This window comes from Martes martes (genome assembly GCF_963455335.1).
Source record: "Martes martes genome assembly, chromosome: 4".
NCBI classification, from domain to species: domain Eukaryota; kingdom Metazoa; phylum Chordata; class Mammalia; order Carnivora; family Mustelidae; genus Martes; species Martes martes.
The window spans coordinates 167,610,689-167,632,417 of record NC_137891.1 but is presented as its reverse complement, the minus strand read 5'-3'; the positions used below and the strand labels follow the sequence as shown (position 1 = coordinate 167,632,417).

Below are 21,729 nucleotides of genomic sequence, written 5' to 3'. Positions count from 1 at the left end.
TCAATATAGCTGGGAAGAGTTTAAAGATACTATTTGCCATTTTTACTAATTTGATGTTCGTATTGCAGAAGTAGTTCAAAAGCAATGATGGGTGAAATATCTGGTTCCTTAGCACAAATCAAGACAGTGGCACCGAACTGTACTAGTAGTCCCTGTATTTGCCACTGACTCACTCACTGTTGGGAAAAAATGTTCGCTAGTTTCACTTAAGAATGTCCTCGATGAAATAGTACAAACCCAGTGTTTGAAAACGTGTCTGGAGGAGAATCACTTGTGGGTAATTAAGTTACTAGCTAAATTAGACACTTTAAATTGACACCATTTTTTAAGAAAAAGACGGACCAAAAAATAAACTATAGAGAACAAACTGGTGGTGCAGGCGGTTGGGAAAATGGGTATAAGAGGTGATAGGGATTAAGAGCGCGCTTAGCTCGATGAGCACTGAGTAATATACAGTTGTTGGATCACTCTATTGTACACGTGATACTAACATAACATGGTATGTTAACTATACTTGAATATCTTTAAAAAGTTGACACTACTTTTACTTGAAAGAATGACCAGTTATTCAGACTTAGACACCAGGCAGACATTTTCTCAAAGTGAATGAAATTTGGGATAGCAGTTTTCTTTTGGCTGGAGTTGGGAAGGGGGCTGGAGGAGCCTGGGGCAGGGTAAGGATCCACAACAAGACTCAGGCACATTGATAATGTTCTAGTTCTTAGATTTGGTGGTAGGTTTACAGATGATCATTGTATTTTTTGCTTGGTAACTTAACATTATGTTTCTTTTTGTAGGTATCAAATATTACAGAATAAGGCTTAAATTTTAATTTGAAAAATAGATGGCGGGCATATCGGTTATTGAAGATAACATGGTATTCCCCCGAATTAGATATGCTGTCATGTATTTCACCTAGCTCAGTTAAATAATTCGGGCTTATTGGGCAAGTCAAGTTTTCTCTTTTGTCGTAGAGGTGATCATAACTTGTGAGCATTTACCATACAGCCTAGCATTGTTCTAAGTAGTACTTCATAGGTATTAACCTATTTAATCCTTCTTAAAACTCTATGAAGTAGGAAGTTATGTCCCTTTTTTAAAAATGAGATGTCAGGTGCTAAATTACTGAGATTATCAGGCCTCCTTGAGGAGCTTCAGGGAGGCTGAGAAGGAACAGAAGCCCAGTGAGAAGGAAATGCTGTCCTCTTAATAAGAGCTTTTGTATTTGTTATCTTTTTTTGTAGAGACCATGGCGAGCCCCGGGAAAGACAATTATCGAATGAAGAGCTATAAGAACAATGCCCTAAACCCTGAGGAAATGAGACGAAGAAGAGAAGAAGAGGGCATTCAGCTCCGGAAGCAAAAGCGGGAGCAACAAGTAGGTTAACCTGAGTGCTCAAACATCTGTTCAGGAAACAGTTCAGCTCCCATGGTTGGTCTCCACTTTCATTGTCACCTTCCCCTTTGGAAGAGAGCTTAGCTCTATGGGCCACTCATCTAGTTTCCTTTATTGTAAAGAAATGTTGGAAGCTTTGAAAAAAGAGAACCAATCCCTTACTCCTTTTCCATAATTTAGAACAACTTATGGGGTGTCTGGTGGCTTAGCAGGTTAAACATCTGGCTCTTGATTTCAGCTCAGGTCATGATTTCAGGGTCGTGAGATGAACCCCCCCCCCCCAAAATCAGGTTCTGCACGGGTGTGAAGCCTGCTTAAAATTCTCTCTCTCCCTCTGCCCTGCCTCCCCAACTCGCATGCACACATGCTCTCTCTCAATTAAAAAAAGAACAGTTTAGACATCATTTATTTCTTCAGCATAACATTCTAGTTCTCACCCCTTGTTGCCTTCTCTCTTCCTCACCCTGATAGCCAGTATTAGACCTGGCTCCTTAAAGAGTTCATCAGCCATTCTGGCTGCCTTTCTTCTTATGTCTTCAGTTCATTCTTTTAAGTCTCCCTGTGTTCTGTCCTCAGTGTTCTGCCATGAACCACCATCGGATTGGTGCCTTGCCCAGGTCTAGATGCAGACAGCTAACCTGCTTTTGCCCACCCTCTTGCTTTACTATTATTCCTTTCCTTCAAAGCCTTTTACACCATCAACTTTATCTTTATCTTTAAATGTTCTCTTTTTTTTTTTTTTTTAAGATTTTATTCATTTATTTGACAGACAGAGATCACAGGTAGGCGGGGGGGGGGGGAGGGGGAAGCAGGCTCCCCGCAGAGCAGAGAGCCCCACGTGGAGCTCGATCCCAGGACCCTGGGATCATGACCTGAGCCGAAGGCAGAGGCTTTAACCTACTGAGCCACCCAGGCGCTCCTTTAAATGTTCTCTTAAGAGCACCTATCTGCCTTAGTCAGTAGAACATGTGACTCTCAATCTCAGGGTCATGAATTCAAGCCCCACATTGGGCATAGAGCTTAGTTAAAAAAAAGAAGAAGAAGAAGTAGTGTTCTCTTAAATGTGAACAATTAGGTATAACATAGTAAAGCAGTTGAATATCTTTCCATGTCAGTATATTAAGCTTGGCATTATCTCAACTATGCTAGCATTTCCTTAACTAACTGCCGCAATTTCACATGGACATTCTTTGTTTTCTTTATTACAGTGAATAGTTTTACCACTATCTCTTTTCTTTCAGCTTTTTAAACGGAGAAATGTGGAGCTGATTAATGAAGAAGCCGCCATGTTCGACAGTCTCCTCATGGACTCCTATGTGAGCTCTACCACTGGGGTAAGGCCCTTGCGTGTGCTTAAGGCAGGCCTGGTAAGTACCGGTGTCTGCAGAACAGAAATTGGGCAGTTCTCGTCATCTAGTGGCTTTGCCAACAACCATGCAAAGAACCATGCGAAGTTCTTTCTTCCATGGTCCGTTTTGTAACTGGTCAGCATAAGGAATCAATAGGGTTGCATCTGTAGTGGAGACACCCAAGGAAACATTTAAGGGAAGCCATCATTTGGCTCAGAGGTTAGGAATTGCCCAAATGTCCCAACTTAAAGCAGCCATAGATTAAACAACAAATACCTTCTCCTGAGCCTGCTGTTATGCCATCCTCCTTCCTTCAAGTCTTTAGAAAGCAGGATGCCAAACAGAAGTGTATACTTATCCATATCTAGCTCTGGTGTTGGTTTGCAAAGTCTTCAATCTGTCTTATGTTCTAGGAGAGTGTGATCACACGAGAGATGGTGGAGATGCTCTTTTCTGATGATTCTGACCTGCAGTTAGCAACCACACAGAAATTCCGGAAACTTCTCTCCAAAGGTACAAAGCCTGGTCCTCCCCAGGGAGGACCTACATGATTTAACCTCTTGTTTGCTCTCAGTGACTTCATCTGCTACTCCCCTTCACTCATTCTACTCTAGCCATACTGCTTTGGTATTCCTTGGACAAACCAGGCACATTCTTATCTATGCACTGGCTGTTTCCTCTGCCTGATACCCTCTGGTCGCTGGTAACTGTGTGACAACTCCCCACTTCTATGAGTATATTCTAGACTCTCAGTATGCCTGCCCTGATGCCCTGTCTAAAATTGCAAGTCCCCTCCACTCTCAGCATTTTTACTCTTCTTACCCTGCCCTACTTCTTTATTTCTCATTACACTTACTAACGTAATAGAATGTCTCTCCTCATTAGATATAAGCTCTGTGAGGGCAAAGACTTTTGACTTCATTTGTTTTGTATCTTCAGTACCTAGAACTGTGTCTGGCACATAGTTTATACTCAATAAAAATTTGGTGTATGATAGGAGAAATACTTCTTGTCTCAGCATATCAAGCAGTCCTCCCAAGGGGGGAAAAAGTGCTCTTTTTAGTAAGAGAAATAGTTAGATTAGGGTTCCCCATCTCTTGGGCTTTCTTCTCTTCCTTAATTCCTAACTTCAGGAATTAAGTTTCCAGAAGCCAAAGGTGAGTATGCTTAATTTAGGATTGGTTTTCTCTTTAGCATGCCAACTGTATCGCACATATCAAACATGACCAATTATTGTGAAAACTACCTCACCAAAAAGGAGTTTGTAAATGTCGATTAGGACAGTCAGGACTACCTAGGAAGGATGGTGGATTCACCCCAGTGAATACATTAGCCAAAACCTCTCCTGACTTTTCCTTCCTTTCTCCCTCTTCCAGAGCCTAGTCCTCCAATAGATGAAGTTATCAACACTCCAGGAGTGGTGGATCGTTTCGTGGAGTTTCTGAAGAGGAATGAGAATTGCACATTACAGGTGAGGCCTGGTGTAGGAGAGTACCAGATAAAAGACCATCTCTCAGGAAATAGACAAGTAATACAAAGAAGTATTTAAGAAATGGTTAACATTTTTTGAGGTCTTGGTCTCAAGTAAGAGAGCCTAAATTTCTTCCTAAAACAGTCTCAAAGGAATGATACCAGAGGGGCATTTGGGTGGTGCTGTTGATTAAGCTTCTGACTCTTGGGCTTCAGCTCAGGTTGTGATCTCAGGGTCGTGAGGTTGAGCCCCAGGTTGGGTTCTGTGCTCAGCATGGAGTTTGCTTAAAACTCTCTCTCACCATCTGTACCGCCCTACCCCACCCCTGCTGTGTTCATTCACATGCTCTGGCTCACTCTCCAAATAAAATTAAAACTTAAGAAGGAGAAGAAAGAAAGAAAGATACCTTAATATGACAGGTTGATTATTCAGTTATAAATTAAAGGTTCTAGGGTTACCTGGCTAGCTGAGTCAGTAGTACAGTAGAATGTGCAACTCCTGATCTTGGGGTCATGAGTTTGAGCCCCACGTTGGGCGTAGAGTTTACTTAAAAGTACATACAAAGGTTCTAGCCCACTTCTCTCTCTCTCTCTTTTTTTTTTTAAAGATTTTATTTACTTATTTGACAGACAGAGATCACAAGTAGGCAGAGAGGCAGGCAGAGAGAGAGAGGAAGGGAAGCAGGCTCCGTGCTGAGCAGGGAGCCCGATGCAGGGCTCTATCCCAGGACCCTGGGATCATGACCTGAGCTGAAGGCAGAGGCTTTAACCCACTGAGCCACCCAGGTGTCCCGGTTCTAGTCCACTTCTAATTGCCTGTGTGACCTGAGGCAAATCATTTTAGCCTCTCTAGGTCTCTCTTTTCAGAAATAGGTAATGAGTCCATCCATTAGAACCTAACCAGAAACTCAGCTGAAAGGCACTTCGAGAAATGCATGTCACTCTAATCCTGGTTTCAGAAAGGAAGAACATGAAACTCAGAAAATAAAGTGACTTGCCAAAGGACTCAGGTGCTGTGGGAGTTCAGGTCATGATCCCAGGGTCCTGGGATCGAGTCCCGCATCAGGCTTCTGCTCAGCAGAGAGCCTGCTTCTCCCTCTCCCTCTGCCTGCCTCTCTGCCTACTTGTGCTCTCTGTTTGTCAAATAAATAAATAAAATCTTTAAAATAAAAAAGAAAAAGAAAAAAGAACTAGAGTTGGGACCACTGAAGCCTAGGGCCATCTTCTGATTGTGTTACATCACTGCCCATACTGATTTTTGTCATTTTTTTTTTAAATAAAGACTTTAGGGGCGCCTGGGTGGCTCAGTGGGTTAAAGCCTCTGCCTTCAGCTCAGGTCATGGTCCCAGGGTCCTGGGATCGAGCCCCACATTGGGCTCTCTGCTTGGCAGGGAGCCTGCTTCCTCCTCTCTCACTGCCTGCCTCTCTGCCTACTTGTGATCTTTGTCTGTCAAATAGATAAAATAAAATCTTTTAAAAAAAATAAGATAAAGACTTTATTTGTAAGTAATCACTACACCCAACGTGGGGCTTGAATTCAACAACTGTGAGATTAGAAATTACATGCTCCACTGACTGAGCCAGCCAGGTGCTCCCTGCTTTTTGTCACTTAAAGGGAAAGAGGAGGAGGTTCTTGGGTAACTCAGGTGGTCAAGGGTCCAACTCTTGGTCTCAGCTCAGGTCTTGATCTCAGGGTTGTGAATTCAAGCCCCATGGTGGGCTCCATGCTGGGCCTGGAACCTACTTAAAGATAAAAGTAAAGGGAAAGAGGAGAAGGCTTATGTTGTAGTTTTTTAGTCCGGGGCAAGAGGCTTACTGCTCTCAGCCAGCTGGTAGGCATGGCTGCTCTGTCTGGAATGACCTCTCAGTCATGGTTTAATCTCACTTTCAGTTTGAAGCTGCCTGGGCTCTAACGAACATTGCCTCTGGAACCTCTCAGCAGACCAAAATTGTCATCGAAGCAGGGGCAGTCCCCATTTTCATAGAGCTGCTTAACTCGGACTTTGAGGATGTACAGGAACAGGTAATACACACATTTGGCTTGGTTCTTGATGGCATTTGTGTTTTCATAAAATACATATTGGATCTTTGTGCCCACTTCCTAAAAACTACTAAATCCTTGGCACTTCCTGAGTGATGAGTGTCTTTTGTTATTTATAATGGAACACACCTATTGAGATGATTGGATGGGGCCCCTAAGTAGCCTCAAGTTGAGGAAGGTGGTCATCAGAGCCCCCAGCTCCTCCCATGCCTCCACCACAACCTCCCCAGAGAATTGGGTTGGTGAGCCCATTGATGCCATGCCCTAGAGAGCATGGAAGTTCTGTACCAGCCTGACTGCTTACCCCATACCTTGCCTTATACATCTCTTTCATTTAGCTCTTCCTGAGTTGTATCCATCACAATAAGCTAGTAAATGTGAGCAAAGTGTTTTCCCTGAGTTCTGTGAATCATTCTAGTGAATTATTGAACCTGAGGAGGGGATTATGTGAACTTTCGAACGTATGCCAATTGGTTAGAAGTATGATGGCACCTGGGAATTGCAGCTGGTGTCTAAAGTGGGGGCAGTCTTGTGGGCCTGAGCCCTTAACCTGTGGAATCTGTGCTAACTCAGAGTTAATTTCAGAATTGAATTGCACTGTTGGACACACAAATGGTGTTGGATAATTGATTGCTGGTGTAGAGATAACTCCACACACTTGGCATCAGAAGTGGTGTTGGAAAAGACAGCACAGTATGCATTTTTCAATACCTACAGATCATAGAGATTAAGTCACAACTTGCATTTCTTCCACTGGATTTCTGCTGATTGTATAGAAAGTGGAAAATGGTGCCTAGGTTTTTTTCCTCCCTTACTACATACAGCATAGATCCCGTGGCTGCAAGAATGCAACTCTCCAATCACTTACTTTTTTTCTAAGGAGTGAGCATAGAGTGGTCTTCGTTTGGCTTCTTTGACAGCAGTACAGATGTCAGCCTGTCTTCCCCCACTAAATCAGGAACTCTGAGAGGAAAGGCCCTCATAGAGCGAATGCTCAGTAAGGAGGTTAGCAAGGAGGGTATCTTGATATGGTTTTTGTCCCAAGTTACTGGTGGGTACTCACTCTGGTATAAAATATTGACAGAAGCCACTAGAGTCTGTGAGTGATGGTTCCATTATCCCCTTTCCAGGCAGTCTGGGCACTGGGAAACATAGCTGGAGACAGCTCCGTTTGCCGAGATTACGTCTTGAATTGTTCCATCCTTAATCCTTTGTTAACGTGAGTAATTATGATCGTCTGCACCTGGGGCATCTGTAAGGCAGCCACGTGGCAGATCTTTCAGGGGCAGCTTACCTTAAGGTGTTGAGTCAGTGCAAAACTACTAAAAGTTTAAAAAAAAATACTAAAACTATGCTGATTGCCAAAGTAAAAGATGGAGATATATTTTGAGAGTAAGAAGATTGTGTCTGTGCCAAGGAGGATCTTCTGTTTGCTTACTTCATGGCACTATAGATTCTCATGTTGGTCATACCTGCCTCATTGTTGAGCCAGGAGAGAGAGGCAAGACTAGCCCATCTGGAAAAATCCAAACTTCTCTATGGCATGCATTGATTTGCTATTTTATGCATAAGTACATTGGAGAGCTATGTTGTAAAACAAAGATTAAAGACCCCATGAAGGATTAAAGGGATCCTTCACCAATCCCTCCTTCCCATACCCTTCAAACAGAGCTTCATCTAAATTAAAATAGATGGATGAGTTGTACTTCAGAGACCATAATTTCATAGACTACCACTACAGCTCTTTCTTGGGCCCCTCAACAGAAAATCATTGCTTACCTCAGACTAGATCTTCCGCTTTCATTTCCAAAGGGAACAATACTCCTTGTTTAGATCTTGTGGCCAGAGTTAGGAGCACAGTATGTCCTATCTTAAAAGGCTTGCAGGCTTACTCAAATTCCAGCCCTTTGTATGTCCCTACTAGCTATGATCTTAACAAGCCACAGCTGGTCATAATCCTCTGTGAAGATGTAGGTTGGCCTCCTCGCCCAAGCAAGCTCAGTGAACTTAGGTCAATGGGTAGAAAGACATGTGCGGCTGTTAGAGTCTTAGGGGTCTGATGGGGTTTGCTCGCGGGGTTCTTAGGTGACAGCCCTGTGCAAACAGCATCATTGCTCAGGATCTGTCTATGCTTTACTGTTTCCTTCAGACTCCTCACCAAGTCCACACGATTGACAATGACACGGAATGCAGTCTGGGCCCTGTCAAACCTCTGCCGAGGAAAGAACCCACCCCCAGAGTTTGCAAAGGTGAGAGAGCTTCTTACCAGTGCCTGAGTGAAAGCAGTTCCCTTCCCATGCAGGCATTCTGATATAGGAGTTTTCAAGTCTTTAGGGGACCCCTTAGGGTCTCAGTCCATGGGAAACTGGAAGAGGCAATTGTCAGTGAAGTAGGTGATCTTTTGTGTCTTGGATAGCAAAGTGAGAAAGGTCGTCCTGATGGTTTAAGGTAGCAGAAATCTCTAGGGCTTGGATTTCCTTGTAGAGGAGGAGACAGCAATGTTAGGGGTAGTGGTAGAGCTGATGTAGCCCTGTCCCCTCACAAGTGCCTCTCACTCTGCTTCCAACAGGTCTCCCCTTGTTTGCCTGTGCTGTCTCGCCTACTCTTCAGCAGTGACTCAGACTTGCTGGCAGATGCTTGCTGGGCCCTTTCTTATCTGTCCGATGGCCCCAATGAAAAGATCCAGGCAGTCATAGACTCTGGAGTCTGCCGAAGATTGGTAGAGCTTCTAATGTGAGTGGGTAGAAATAGATTCCCTAAAGTTCTCCATGCTCCAACTAAAGAGCTGCAGTAAGCAGTCTGCCACTCTGTGCAGAGGTCTGGAGCCGTGACAGTGCCGCTCGCCCTCTGCTGATCAGGTCTCCCTCCTCTGTAGGCACAATGACTACAAAGTGGCCTCTCCTGCCCTGAGAGCAGTGGGTAACATCGTCACCGGGGATGACATCCAAACCCAGGTAAGGAAGGAGCTGTTTAGGGACAAAAGCCCTAATCAAGGGTTTGGGTCCTGTTGGGGAACAGCATGGTCCAGGAGACAAAGCATGGGCTTGGGTGAAAAATTCCAGCTTTGCCACTTTCTGTATGATCAACTTGCCTTAATTTCTTTTATAAGTTGGAAACAAATCATTGTCCATTGGGTACTTTTGAAGGAAAACTAAATGGAAGAGACTAATTAACTGGGACACTGTAGGATAATTCTTAAGTTTTTGAGTCATGGTCTCCTTGAGACACAAAGCTGTGGGAACCTTACCCCTACTTCCTATGCCCTCAGAATCCTACAGACACTTCCTCATGTTAGTAACACCTCCAGTGAGGGCACAGTAAAAAGGTTTCTTTCGTTGAAATGCTAGAGATCAGAGTATTCTTTTGGTCTTTAGTTGGCATAATTCTGTGGGATTCTTGACAGATTTCTAACAGGTGAGTGATCTCACTCAAACCCACATTCCTTTCCTAGGACACTGTGTGTGTGTATGTGTGCATATATGTGTGAATTTTCATAACATGTACTGCTTTTTTACCACTCAGTGTACACCTCAGTGGCATTCAGTCCACTCACGTTAATTTGTTTCTTCATCCCCTCACTCCCTTCTCTGTGCCCCTCACTTCTCTGTGCCTATTAAATAATAACTCCCCATTTCCTCTTCCCTGGGCCTCAGTCCTGGTAGCCATCACAACACATTTTTATCTTAGGAGTTGATTACTCTAGGTCCGTCATGTAAGTGGAACTGTATATAGTTGTCCTTCTGTGTCAGCAAATTACACTTAGCCTAATATCTTCAAGGTTGATTCATTCGTAGCATGTGGCATGCCTGCATTCCTTTTTATGGCTGAATAGTAGTCCATTATATGCATATATCACATTTTATTTATCCATTTGTCTTGTTGAAAGATATTTGGGGTTGTTTTCACCTTTTGGGTATTATGAATAAGGCTTCGTTGAACACTGATATATAAGTATCTGAGTTCCTGCTTTCAGTTCTTTTAGGTAAATACCCAGAAGTGGAATTACGGGATCATACACTGATTTTATGTTTAAGATTCTGAGGGCCTGCCTGCTGTTTTGCACAGTGGCTGCACTTTTTTATATCTCTACCAGCAACGTACTAGGTTCCGATTTCTCTAGATCCTTACCAACACTTGTATTGTCTGAGGTTTTTGATAATAGCCATCCTAATAAGTGTGAAATGGCATCTTATTTTAGTTTGTTGGTTTTTTGTTTTGTTTGTTTTTTAAGTAGGCGCCACACTCACTGTGGGGCTTGAACTCACAACCCTGAGATCAAGAGTCGGATGTTAGACCAACTGAGCCAGCCAAGTGCCCCCTTATTGCAGTTTTGATTTGCATTTCCCTGATGATTAGCCATGTTTGGTGTCTTTTCATATGCTCTTTGGCCATCTGTGTTTCTTTGCAGAAATGTCTGTTCAAGCCCTTTCAACATTTTTTTAATTAGGTTCCTCAGGTTTTTTTGGTTGTTAGTTGTAAGAGTTCTTTATTCTGGATATTAACTCCTATTAGATAATGGTTTGCATATATTTTCTCCCATTCTGTGGTTTGCGTGTTCCCTCTGTTGATGATGTCTTTTGGTGCACAAAAGTTTTTAATTCGGATTAAGTCCTGTTTACCTGATTTTTCTTTTGTTGCCTGTGCTTTTGGTTTTCTAGGTCATTCTTAACTGTTCAGCCCTCCCTTGCCTCCTCCACTTGCTGAGCAGCCCCAAGGAGTCAATCCGGAAGGAAGCTTGCTGGACCATTTCAAATATCACTGCTGGCAACAGGGCTCAAATACAGGTGAAACAAGTAGAAGGGAAGGGGGAGGGGCAGAAGCAGGTGGGAAGGCAAGGGAACATGAGAGGTTGTGGGATATTTGGATCTAGAAGAAACAGTTCGTTTCCCTTTAGAAATTGGGGTCTGTGTGCTGTTGAAGATTCTTTGTAAGGAGCCAGGTTCCTCTGTAGCCTCTTGCTTCTATGGGAAGAACAAAGGACCCCCAGGAAGAGAGAGATGTCTGAATCTTAGCTAATTTTGTAGGCTGGATTTGCTTAATCTTCTTAAAGTGACTTTCTCTGTGTTTGTCTCCCCCCCCCCCCCCGCTCCCCATCCTCTCTCAGGCTGTCATAGATGCAAATATCTTCCCCGTGTTGATCGAAATCCTTCAGAAAGCAGAGTTCCGTACAAGGAAAGAGGCAGCCTGGGCCATCACCAATGCCACATCAGGAGGAACCCCCGAGCAGATCAGGTATCCATTCGTTTTTCATTGTCTTGAGTGATATGTGTACTCTTATTCTTGGTACATGGTCTACAAAAACCACTAAACTGCTTTTCCTGGGATAGGTCTACACCGGTCCAACAGCACCAGGTTTAAGTGGTAAGCTGCTAGATTGGCTTTGGAATCTGGAATAGATTCCTCTAAAGCATGTACCTCTTTCCTTCCTAGAGAATAGAAACCTAGGATACAGACATCCATCTGTCCTCTACTTTCTACCTTCCAGAGAATTTAAATCTATATAATTGTCAGTTATCCATACAAATGAACCACGCTGTGATTCATTCATAGCAACTTTTTTGGGAAATCATTTTGGGGAGGGGTGACACTCGAGAGAAGCAAATAGAAAGCCATTGTGTGTATATGTGTATGGTCTTTGATTTTGGTTTCCATCATCAACATGAGTAGGCGTGATGGGAACTGGACAAGTGTTTTCCCCTCAGCTTGTGGCCCAGGAAGAGGAGTAAGAATATATTTAGCATATTTAAGCCCTTGGGAGAAAAGGGATAATCTTGAGTTAAGCTTTGAAGGATTCAGGGTTGTAAAAGCCCTTTGGACAGGCGAAAACATGAGTAAAGGTACAAGAATCAGAAACCTGGAGATGTTTACTTTATGCTCTTGGAAGGGAATGATGGGAGATGATGCTAAAAAGGAGGGTAGGAACCTAATTATAGAGGGCCTGTTTTGTCAGGCCTGTAGAGGTTGGACCGAACATTTTAAACAGGGAAGTAATGTGTTCAGTGTGGTAACATTACAGCAAGGGGACAGTTGAGACAGGGAGGAGCAGTCTATGGCAGCCTTCCCCATGGAAATGACTAGACCCAGAGCATTGGAAGAGTGAAGAGACTGAGATGAAGAAGTGATTATGAAGGCTCAGCAAGGGGGGGGTTGCCAAGAGTGTTGACATGTGTGAAGGAGACCCACAGGCCCTACAGCACCTGCCTAGTACCTCTCTTGGCCTGCATTAATTTAGAACTTCCCTGGTCTCTGCCCCTAGGTACCTGGTCTCACTGGGCTGCATCAAACCCCTGTGCGACTTGCTGACTGTGATGGATTCAAAGATTGTGCAGGTGGCCCTCAATGGGTTAGAGAACATCCTTCGGCTTGGAGAGCAAGAGGGCAAGCGCAGTGGCTCAGGGGTCAACCCGTACTGTGGCCTCATCGAGGAAGCCTATGGTATGTGTCCTGTCTCCAGCCTCACCTCTGCCTTAACTAGAGAGGTTCCAGGTCAGGACCCAGGGACTGTGGGCCCCCAAAATAGTCTACATATAAAGCTGTGGGATTTGGGGGGGTCATCGTTGAACAAGGTTTTATCGCATCATTTCCTTCTCCCTCTGAGGGGCAATAGATCCCTTCTCTTTTGATAAGTAAGCATGGCACAGATGCAGAAATAGAGCTCCAGAACTGATGAGAGAAACAGGCACGGAAAGGTATGTTTTCAGCTCACCTTCTAGCAAGTTCCAGTAAAAGTGCTCATCACTCATCTCTGAGAGCTTCAGAGAAGTTAAATATTTGCCCAGGCCACACAGGTAGTTAAAGCAGAATCAGGACTAGAGTTTCTGATTTAGAACTGACATCTTGGTCTTTTTCCTTTGGGGCTATGTAGTTTTGGTACAGAGCCTTGGCTCTCCTTTCTTGTCAAAGACAGATCTGATCGTATTACTTACGTTGATAAACACTAACGTACCTCAGAGAAGGGAAAACATAAATGTTCCATGGCCCCATAGAAGAGCAGTCACAATTTACTCTTGTCCCTCCTTCCTTCTTGCCACCATAGGCTTGGATAAAATTGAGTTTCTCCAGAGTCATGAGAACCAGGAAATCTACCAGAAGGCCTTCGACCTCATTGAGCACTACTTTGGTGTAGAAGATGATGACAGCAGCCTGGCTCCTCAGGTGGATGAGACACAACAGCAGTTCATCTTCCAACAGCCTGAGGCCCCTATGGAGGGCTTCCAGCTATAATGTCTGCCTCCGGGGAGGGGAGGGGATGGGAAGCACCACCAACCAGCGGAAAAGCAGCCCTCTGGTGGGCGGGAAACCAGCCCCCCCATCATCAGCCACCACACACCTCTGCTGCCCTGGAAACTGTGCTCTTGACCTGCTCCGCCCCCTTCCCTGGAGGGAGCACCCTCTGGACAGACAGAACCATCTGAGGCTCACATTTGGGTTTTGTGACAAGAAGGGGACGTGTTGGGTTTTTCTTCCTTACACTATATTTTGGCTGCACATATGTCTTTAACCCAGGAGCCCAGGGGTAGACAAAGGAGGACTGAGGTAATCAATTTTGCACCTTTTAATTTTTTTTTGTTTTTTGGTTTTTTTTTTTTCCTTTAGTGGTGACTTCCTTCCCTTTTATCTTCCTTCATCCTTCCCAGTTCTCTGCCCTGATCTGTGTAACTCTTATCTTGGGTACTTGAGCAGATGGAATATTCCAGAGGTGGGGGGTGGGAGGGGAGGGGAGAAATTCAAAACAAAGTGTTCTTGCTCTGACAGAATATTAATCTTGTATGCTTGGATTGAGTTATTTAATTTTTTTTTCTTTTGCACATTTTTCTTGTATTAAGATTGCTCTTTCCAAGAGCCATGAGTTCCTGGTTTTAGGAATCCCAGCTGCCAGCGTGGTCTGGGACTGGAGGCTGAGGGGGAGGTCACTATGAGAAAAAGGTTCCTTCCTCCCTCTAACCCCTTCCCAGACTCTTTAGTTTGGGAGAACTCCTTCCCTCCAGGGGCAAGTACACCAGTGGGAGTGGAGGGGAGGAGCACAGGCCTTCAGATGGGGCTTCCCATATGTCGCTACTGATCCCATGTTTCCTATCCACCTTCCAATGGTGCGACCCAACTTCATTTGTTTACTTGAAAATTCCCCTCGGAGTTGAATGAACCTCTGAGGTAGCTGTATTTTCTCCTAAGCATGAGACAGGGGGCGGTGGTCCTTCCTCTCTCCTGAGGAGAAAGTCCTTGCTCTGGTGACCCATAAGTTGTAGAGGAGGTGGAGTGAGAGTGTCATGTATTGGGATAGCCAGGGATCCCTGCCTTTGGCCTTTCTTCTTCCTCTTCTCCTTCCATAGTTGGATCATGTATATTTTACTTCCAAAGGAGAGAATGTCAAAAAGTTCTGTATTTTTTTATATTCTATATATTAGGTAGGTCAATCTTAATTGGTCTCAAGAGGAAGAACTGTCTGTAATTTCTATAGGTAGGATACTGTGAGGAAGACCAAAAAGAGAAGGGGGAAGCCGCTTCGCTCAGGGAACCTGAGCTTGGTCCTTTTCCTCTCTGTTTAGGTTCTGGGCCACCACCTGGGACCAACCCTTAGCTCTGGAACCTTTATATAGCAGGTCAGCCTGGTCTGATAGTCCCAGTACCTGAAGGGAGCAAGGATGGTCCCGGGGCCCGGAGAAGTCTACCACTCTAGTCCTTATTGCTAAGCATCCTGCTTATATCAGGAAACCCAGAAAGCAGTCTGCCTTCTCAGATTCAGTCTCAAAGGCCCTGGCCACGTAAAGTATCACACACAGGCTGCCTCTCCAGTGGTCACAGAAACTTAGCAGCCTCGGGACTTTTGTGAGAGTTATTGGTATCTTTCCTGTTTGGGATCCTTGGACCTGGTTTGGGTTTTCCCATCCTTGTGACAGTTATAATCCTAATGCCTTTTCTTTTTGAGTAAAGCTAGTACGATGCCTCAGTGGCTTGCCTACGCTTCGGTGGATTACATGAGAGTAAAGCCCAGTTGTAGGGGAGAGGAGTGGAGAAAGTTACTGGCTAAGTGTAGACCAACTGTGGAGCTGTGGGCACAGTCTGCCCTGCCCCTGCTTCCCCACCATGGTCAGTCCCGTGCCTATGCTGAGCTGTAGTTGCCCTTCCCCAGAGACAGTGCCACTCTTACTCCCATTCCTGCACATCCCTTCTGGCTCAGGTTAAATCCCTACCCCTCTGCTCATAGATCTAAAGTTCAGGTGCTCACTGTGGGCCATTGGTCTTGACTTTGCCCTCTCCTAGTATTGAGATCCAACTCCAGAACCATTTGCTGAGGAAGGTGGTGTGGGGCTTGTGGTTATCCCTGAAAAGTCACACCAGTGCTGTGCCACCTTAGTACATCAAACCTTAGTACCCTGACCTTAGTACGTCAGATGCTATTCTTCAGCTTGGAATGACAAATACTGGCTCACAAGGAAGCAAGGGGCGGGACCTCTGTCACTGGCCCACTGACTCCATTAAAAAATTTTCCCCTACAGTTCAAAGGAAAGCCACCTGCCTCTACCCCCTTGTCCTTATCCCAAGGGCAAAGCACTTTAGTAGGACCTATTTTGTACATCTCAAGCAATAGTTGAGTCCCTGTCGTTGGGGCCAGATTTTTATTGTGAGACATACACACCCTGCTTTTCACAGCTACTCCTCTAAAATCTTGCACTTCAGATCTGGGGCCTATACCAGATGGAAGACTCTTTTTTGATTGTCTGGCTGCTGCTTAGAGCCAGTTTTCTCCAAGGACTTGAAAGGCTGAAGTCTCCCTGGGTGCAGCACGAGGACAGATTTCTCATAAAGTGGCCTCTAGGAGCTTTCCTTCGTTGACGTCTTCCTCAGACTATATTTTGCCACTATTTCCTTCGACCCCTCTTTCAGTTCACAGGTGAGGTTCTTCCAGCCCCCAGGGGCAATAACATTACCTTCAGTGTCTCTTCCTCCTCTCCTTTGGTTCTCTTGGAAACCAAAACATTATTTCTGTAGCCCAACCTTGACAGCCTCTCTTCCTGGGCAGCCCCCATCTGGATGTCAGACCCTGGCCTCAGTGAGGTCAAAGTCTGCTTTCCGGTAGATTTCTGAATGGATGTTGTAGGGATGAAGGGGCTCCGCAGCCTCTTGTAGGGAATAGCTTGAAAAGACATGTTTTTGGAATCTTCACATGCTGGCACATGGCTGCTATATCCATTTTAAGATCTCTGCTGGAGTTGGAGGTATCTAGGTGTGGATTCGAGGATAGGGAGCCTCTTTCTTAGCTGAAGTGTTCAAATACTGTTGGAACACTACCAGCCATTCTTTATTGCCAGCCCCTCTGGTTATCCCACCCCCAACATCTTCTCTAGTACTAATAAAGTCTCTAGTGTTACAGGTATGCCTTCAATTCTGAGCTGTTCCCAGGTGACTGTGTGGCCTTGGCGTTGGCTGCCGCCTTCCGATGAGACCTCACAGGTTCCACTTTCAGCTGGCCGGCCTGGTTACTTGGGGCAGTGCGGACAAATGACCTTTCTGAGGAGCACTGATGACCTCAGCTTTCGGGGACCCTTGCTCTTACCCCCCCTTACCTAGAACCCTTAGATCTACTCTTTCTACTCTTTGCCCTGGAAGCCACTTTCCAAGAGCCCTATTTTTTAGAGCTAAACTGCACAGATCATAGCTGCTACTGTACTTGGTCAAGGACGAGTGAAAGAAGGCTCTCAGGCACACTTTTCTATTTCTCTCAAGTCACACTAGTTTAAAATGAAAACCATCTGGCAGAAAGAACTAGATTCCCTTGTTCTCACGTCTGTTTCCCTCTATGCCCTAGAGCTACTTGTTTAGCAAACTAAAAGGGAAGGAGATGAATGCCTAACAGTGCTTCCCTCTTCTCCCTGAGACTCACTCAGCTTGGTTTCCTCATCTGGGATTCTTCAGTAGATTGGTCTGTGAGCTCAGATTCTGGATTTTCAGTTGAAGGCGGGGAGCCATAGGGAGGACGGGCAGGCTGGAGGCCTCCCTGGCAGGCTGGGGAAAGGTGTGAGGCTCAGTGCACTGAACCATAGGAAGTACTCATTACCAGTAGCAACATCTTCTAGGTAGGACTTTCCTAGAAATTGCTAGAAGTCCTAGAAACTGTCCTAGAAGTGAGTGAGTGTGAACTGCAAAATTGCTCAGAGTAGGTTTCTTCCACAGCCGTTTAGGATTGCACATTCTAGACCAATCTTGTCCAGTATTTTTTTTGTGTGTGTCTTAACTTTTGAAGACTTTTGTTAAGCCAACCAGCTGAGAATTTGGCCCTGAGGGGATCCATGTAGTAGGCACTAGCTGCTCTTTGGCCAAGGCCTTTGTAAATGATTCAGTCATCCCACTGTCTACCCCCTAGCCCCATCCCCACTTTAAGACCATGACAAGGGAAGAATTTGAAGTCAATACCAATCAAGTCTCTGAATTAAAGCTGTTATTTTCCTCTGAGAGAGCATTTTGCATCAGACCTGGGGTATGTGCAGAACCAAAACTGGGTGTGGGAGGCAACATTAAATTTTGGGCCCAGAACACCCAGGAAAAAGGTTTCTTTAGTGTGTCCTAAAGGTCTCCAGTGGGTTTGGGCCTACCTCGCTATTTCTTGGCCAGCCTGACTGCTGATGTCCTTGTTGGCACATACCTAAACCCCTTTCCTAACACTAGCCCTGCTCCCCTACGTAAGTTACATTTTCAGCTCCTTGTTTGGGGAGAGAAAACTGCCGTGCCCTGGGGCTGGTGAGGGAAGTCAAAGCTCAGATCCTGAAACTGGCTGGGAACCTCTTCACTCAGGATGTCATTCAAGAGTCCCACCTCTACCAGAACCCTCAGACGCTAGAGTCAAGTATTGTCTCCTATAGCCAGCTTCTGTGGGATCTGCCTTTGACTGATGAATAAAGAAGCTAAGGAGGGGTGAGGGGTGGGTATGAGGTCCCAGCCACCGAGGTCAGATTGGATGTCCTTCAAAAACAGCTTGGGTTCCCAGCTAAAGACCCTAGGAAGGTGAATCGATACTTTTTCCTCATTGGTTTATTCTTTCCAAGTCCATTTGCTTTTAGTTTTCTAAGAACTATAAACTCTGGCTATTTTCCATGTTCTCAGGGCCCCTGGGTAGACAGACAAAGCTTGATGATTTCAGAGCAGACATAGGCCAAGAAACCGTGGCATTGAGTGTGCTGAGTCCAGACAAATGATATTTATATACACATCCAAATTTGAAGAGAAAATGTATTTCTTTAGGTTTCAAACACTGTACTAGATATAAAGCAAAAATAAAAAACCTGTTGCAAAGTTCTAAATCGTCTTCTTTTCAAATCATCCTAAACTGGATTTTTTGGAAGCGAATGAGGTAAGAGTATTTAAACGTGTGGCCTAACAGTGGAATTAGGATTGCAGCAGCCTGCTCCCGCTTATAAAGAATTTTTTAACATTTTATTTACTCATTTGAGAGACAGAGTGTGCAAATGAGCTGGGGGGAGGGGCAGAAGCAGACTCTCCAATGAGCAGGGAGCTCAACACCTGTCCACTCCCAAGACCTTGAGATCATGACCTGAGTCAAATACAGATGCTTAACCAACTGAGCCATCCAGGCAGTCCAAGAATTTCTTTAAAGTAGGCTCCACCCCAACACAGGGCTCAAACTCACAATCCTAAGATCAAGACCTGAGCTGAGCTCAAGAGTCAGACGCTTAGGTGACTGAGCCTCTCAGGCACCCCAAGAATTTTTTTAACTCTGCTTTATTGAAATATAATTGAGATACAGTAAATGGCACATATTTAAAATGTACAATTTGGTAAGTTTTGACATATCCACCCATGAAACCATCACGACAGTCAAGATAGTGAACATATCCATCACTTCCAGAAGTTTTTACGTGCCCCTGTGGAGTCCCTCCTTCCCTCCAAACCCCCAGCATCCACTGATAAGTGTTCTGTCACATTGTTTAGTTTGCATTTTCTAGAGTATCTCTGCAGGATTTTGACATCATTTCATCAGTTTCAGTTACAGCCCTTTGAGCCACTGGGGTCGTACAAAACTACTCTGTTTAGGTCAACTCCTAAATCAAGAGATTACAAACAACCAGCCAAAAGGTGGTTCAACCTAGAAGGAAGGTTTGGGCTGGCTGATAGAGTATTAATTCATCGCCAACATTTTTTTTTATTTTTTATTTTTTTATTTTTATTTTTTATTTTTTAAAGATTTTATTTATTTATTTGACAGAGATCGCAAGTAGGCAGAGAGGCAGGCAGAGAGAGAGGAGGAAGCAGGCTTCCCGCTGAGCAGAGAGCCTGATGTGGGGCTCGATCCCAGAACTCTGGGATCATGACCTGAGCCGGAGGCAGAGGCTTTAACCCACTGAGCCACCCAGGTACCCCCGCCAACATTTTTTTTTAAAGATTTTATTTATTTATTTGATAGAGATCACAAGTAGGCAGAGAGGCAGGCAGAGAGAGAGGAAGGGAAGCAGGCTCCCTGCTGAGCAGAGAGCCCGATGCGGGGCTCGATCCCAAGACCCCGGGATCATGACCTGAGCTGAAGGCAGAGGCTTTAACCCACTGAGCCACCCAGGCACCCCACCAACATTTTTTAAAAGATCTATCTTGAAAAAATTCTGGCACTACTGGACCTAAGTTTCTGCTTGAAAAGAATCTGCAAGAGAGCTCTATTTTACCACAATCCCCACCCTTCCCAATGATCTCCCCAACTGACTAGAAAATGTTAATATTGTTGTGATTTTCTTTTACTGTAGAGGAGAAAATAACCTTTAACCCATGTTTCTCAAATTTTCTTATTGCTTGCCTGCCTACTCATAACCCTACCAGCCCCTGCAGGCCACTGTTGATCCTTCTAGCTATACCATTCCAACCCCTTACCCCACACAGACCTTGTTCTTACTATCTTCTTTATCTCTGCCAAGAACACCCTCTTACAATGGGAAGCCATCAAGGCCTGATTTATATGTTACCTCAAGAGATTTCCAACATGTTTTTCTGGAAACAATCAGGGCCTTAGTTCAGAGACACCTGGATTCCAAACATTTCCGGCTTGAGTCCCATCTTTGTACTCTTATACCAGATTTTCAAGGTTACCTGGTAAACAGACAAAGGGTTCGGGAAGAGCACTATCCTTAAGTCTAGCTGGGGAAAATACTGATCATCCTTAGGAGCCCCAAAAAAGTGCTCAATTTGCACAATATCATTCACTGCCCTGGATTGATGCTAGGCTTTAGAACTACAATTTAGCCAATAGTTCTTGTAATGTTCATTGACTTGTAAGCAAATGATTTCAACATCTCATTACTAATGCTGTTGCAGAGCTCTGTCCAGACATAGGGAGCTGGGACAGACTGCTGAGCACTAGGAAGGCTCTGAAGTGACCCTTATGCTGGACCTCGAAATACTGTTTTTGTTAAGGCATTTTGGAAGCTGGAATAGCACCTGTAAAAAACTGGGAAATCCTGAAAATAATAAAAGTATAGTGGGAACAAAAAAGAGGGCATGGGTAGGATTGGCTGGAAACAAGCCAAACCATTTACACATTAAATTTCAGGCACATGGGTTGTTGGCTATTATTCCATTATCCGTAGGCAGCTGAATAAAGAACTGTGATACCACATTTGAAGAGAGTTTGGGTTTTCCCCCTTCAGCCCCAGTACAACTTGGAATTTGACTGTAGAGAGTGGGTCAGTCAGAGAAAAAGCTCAGGAATCTGCTGAGGCCAAACTTCTTGCAGAGCCCCCTCAGCCCCTTCCAAAGAGGGACTCAGGGTGGTAATATGGGGGGGGGGGGTGTAAATAATTTAGCCAAATTACCATTTCTTCTGGGTACGAAGCACGGTAGTCCAGGAGTTAAAATGGGTACTGTGCCAGACTTCCTGGTTTTGAATCCCTGCTCATACCACTCAATAGTGATGGGACAAGTAACTTTTGACTTAACTGTCCTCAGATGCAAATGGGAATGACAAATAGTACTAATCTTAATAAGTAGTTACGAGGGTTAAGCTAGTAGATGGGAAAGCCCACTGTTAGAGCTCAAAAAACTTGATATGAAGTTTTCATTTGAATAAGGAAAATGAGGCCCGGGGAGAGAAAAGAATGCCCGGTCACACAGCAAATTAGCAATGAGGTTAGGACTGGAATTGATTCCCAGCCCAGTATTCTATCCCTTGTCCTCAAGAGTTCCTAGTCATAGACGTAGGGGCGTGCAGGAGAGAACAGCCAGTCGCAGGGCTTTGGACCCGAATCATAAGTTCCGCACGATAGGAACGAGATGGACTCGAGCATCTATGCAGAATGACTAGCTCCTTTCAGACCTCCTGTGGGTATCCGGCTCTCAGAACTAAAGTCCTTTCTATTGCACCTTGGGAGTTGGGGGCGGGGGTGTCAGCCCCGATGCATGCCGGGAGGTGTAGTCCTTTCCCTCCCCCGCTTTCCCAACTCACCCGCCTGAGAGGCCGCCTTCGCTTCATCTTTCCC

General features: G+C 44.8%; 1 protein-coding gene across 1 annotated transcript in view; it reads left to right on the top strand.

Moving 5' to 3' along the window:
• KPNA6 (karyopherin subunit alpha 6) overlaps positions 1-14,033 on the top strand; it is a 54,067-nt gene extending 40,034 nt beyond the window's left edge. The window contains exons 2-14 of the mRNA XM_080802041.1: positions 1,245-1,378; positions 2,638-2,730; positions 3,159-3,258; positions 4,122-4,216; positions 6,107-6,238; positions 7,387-7,475; positions 8,406-8,505; positions 8,826-8,989; positions 9,132-9,210; positions 10,915-11,040; positions 11,361-11,488; positions 12,513-12,691; positions 13,293-14,033. Coding sequence (XP_080658167.1) covers positions 1,245-1,378; positions 2,638-2,730; positions 3,159-3,258; positions 4,122-4,216; positions 6,107-6,238; positions 7,387-7,475; positions 8,406-8,505; positions 8,826-8,989; positions 9,132-9,210; positions 10,915-11,040; positions 11,361-11,488; positions 12,513-12,691; positions 13,293-13,480 — 1,607 coding nt within the window. The 3' untranslated portion in view covers positions 13,481-14,033. The remainder of the gene's footprint in view (positions 1-1,244; positions 1,379-2,637; positions 2,731-3,158; positions 3,259-4,121; positions 4,217-6,106; positions 6,239-7,386; positions 7,476-8,405; positions 8,506-8,825; positions 8,990-9,131; positions 9,211-10,914; positions 11,041-11,360; positions 11,489-12,512; positions 12,692-13,292) is intronic.
• Positions 14,034-21,729: the final 7,696 nt, after the last annotated feature.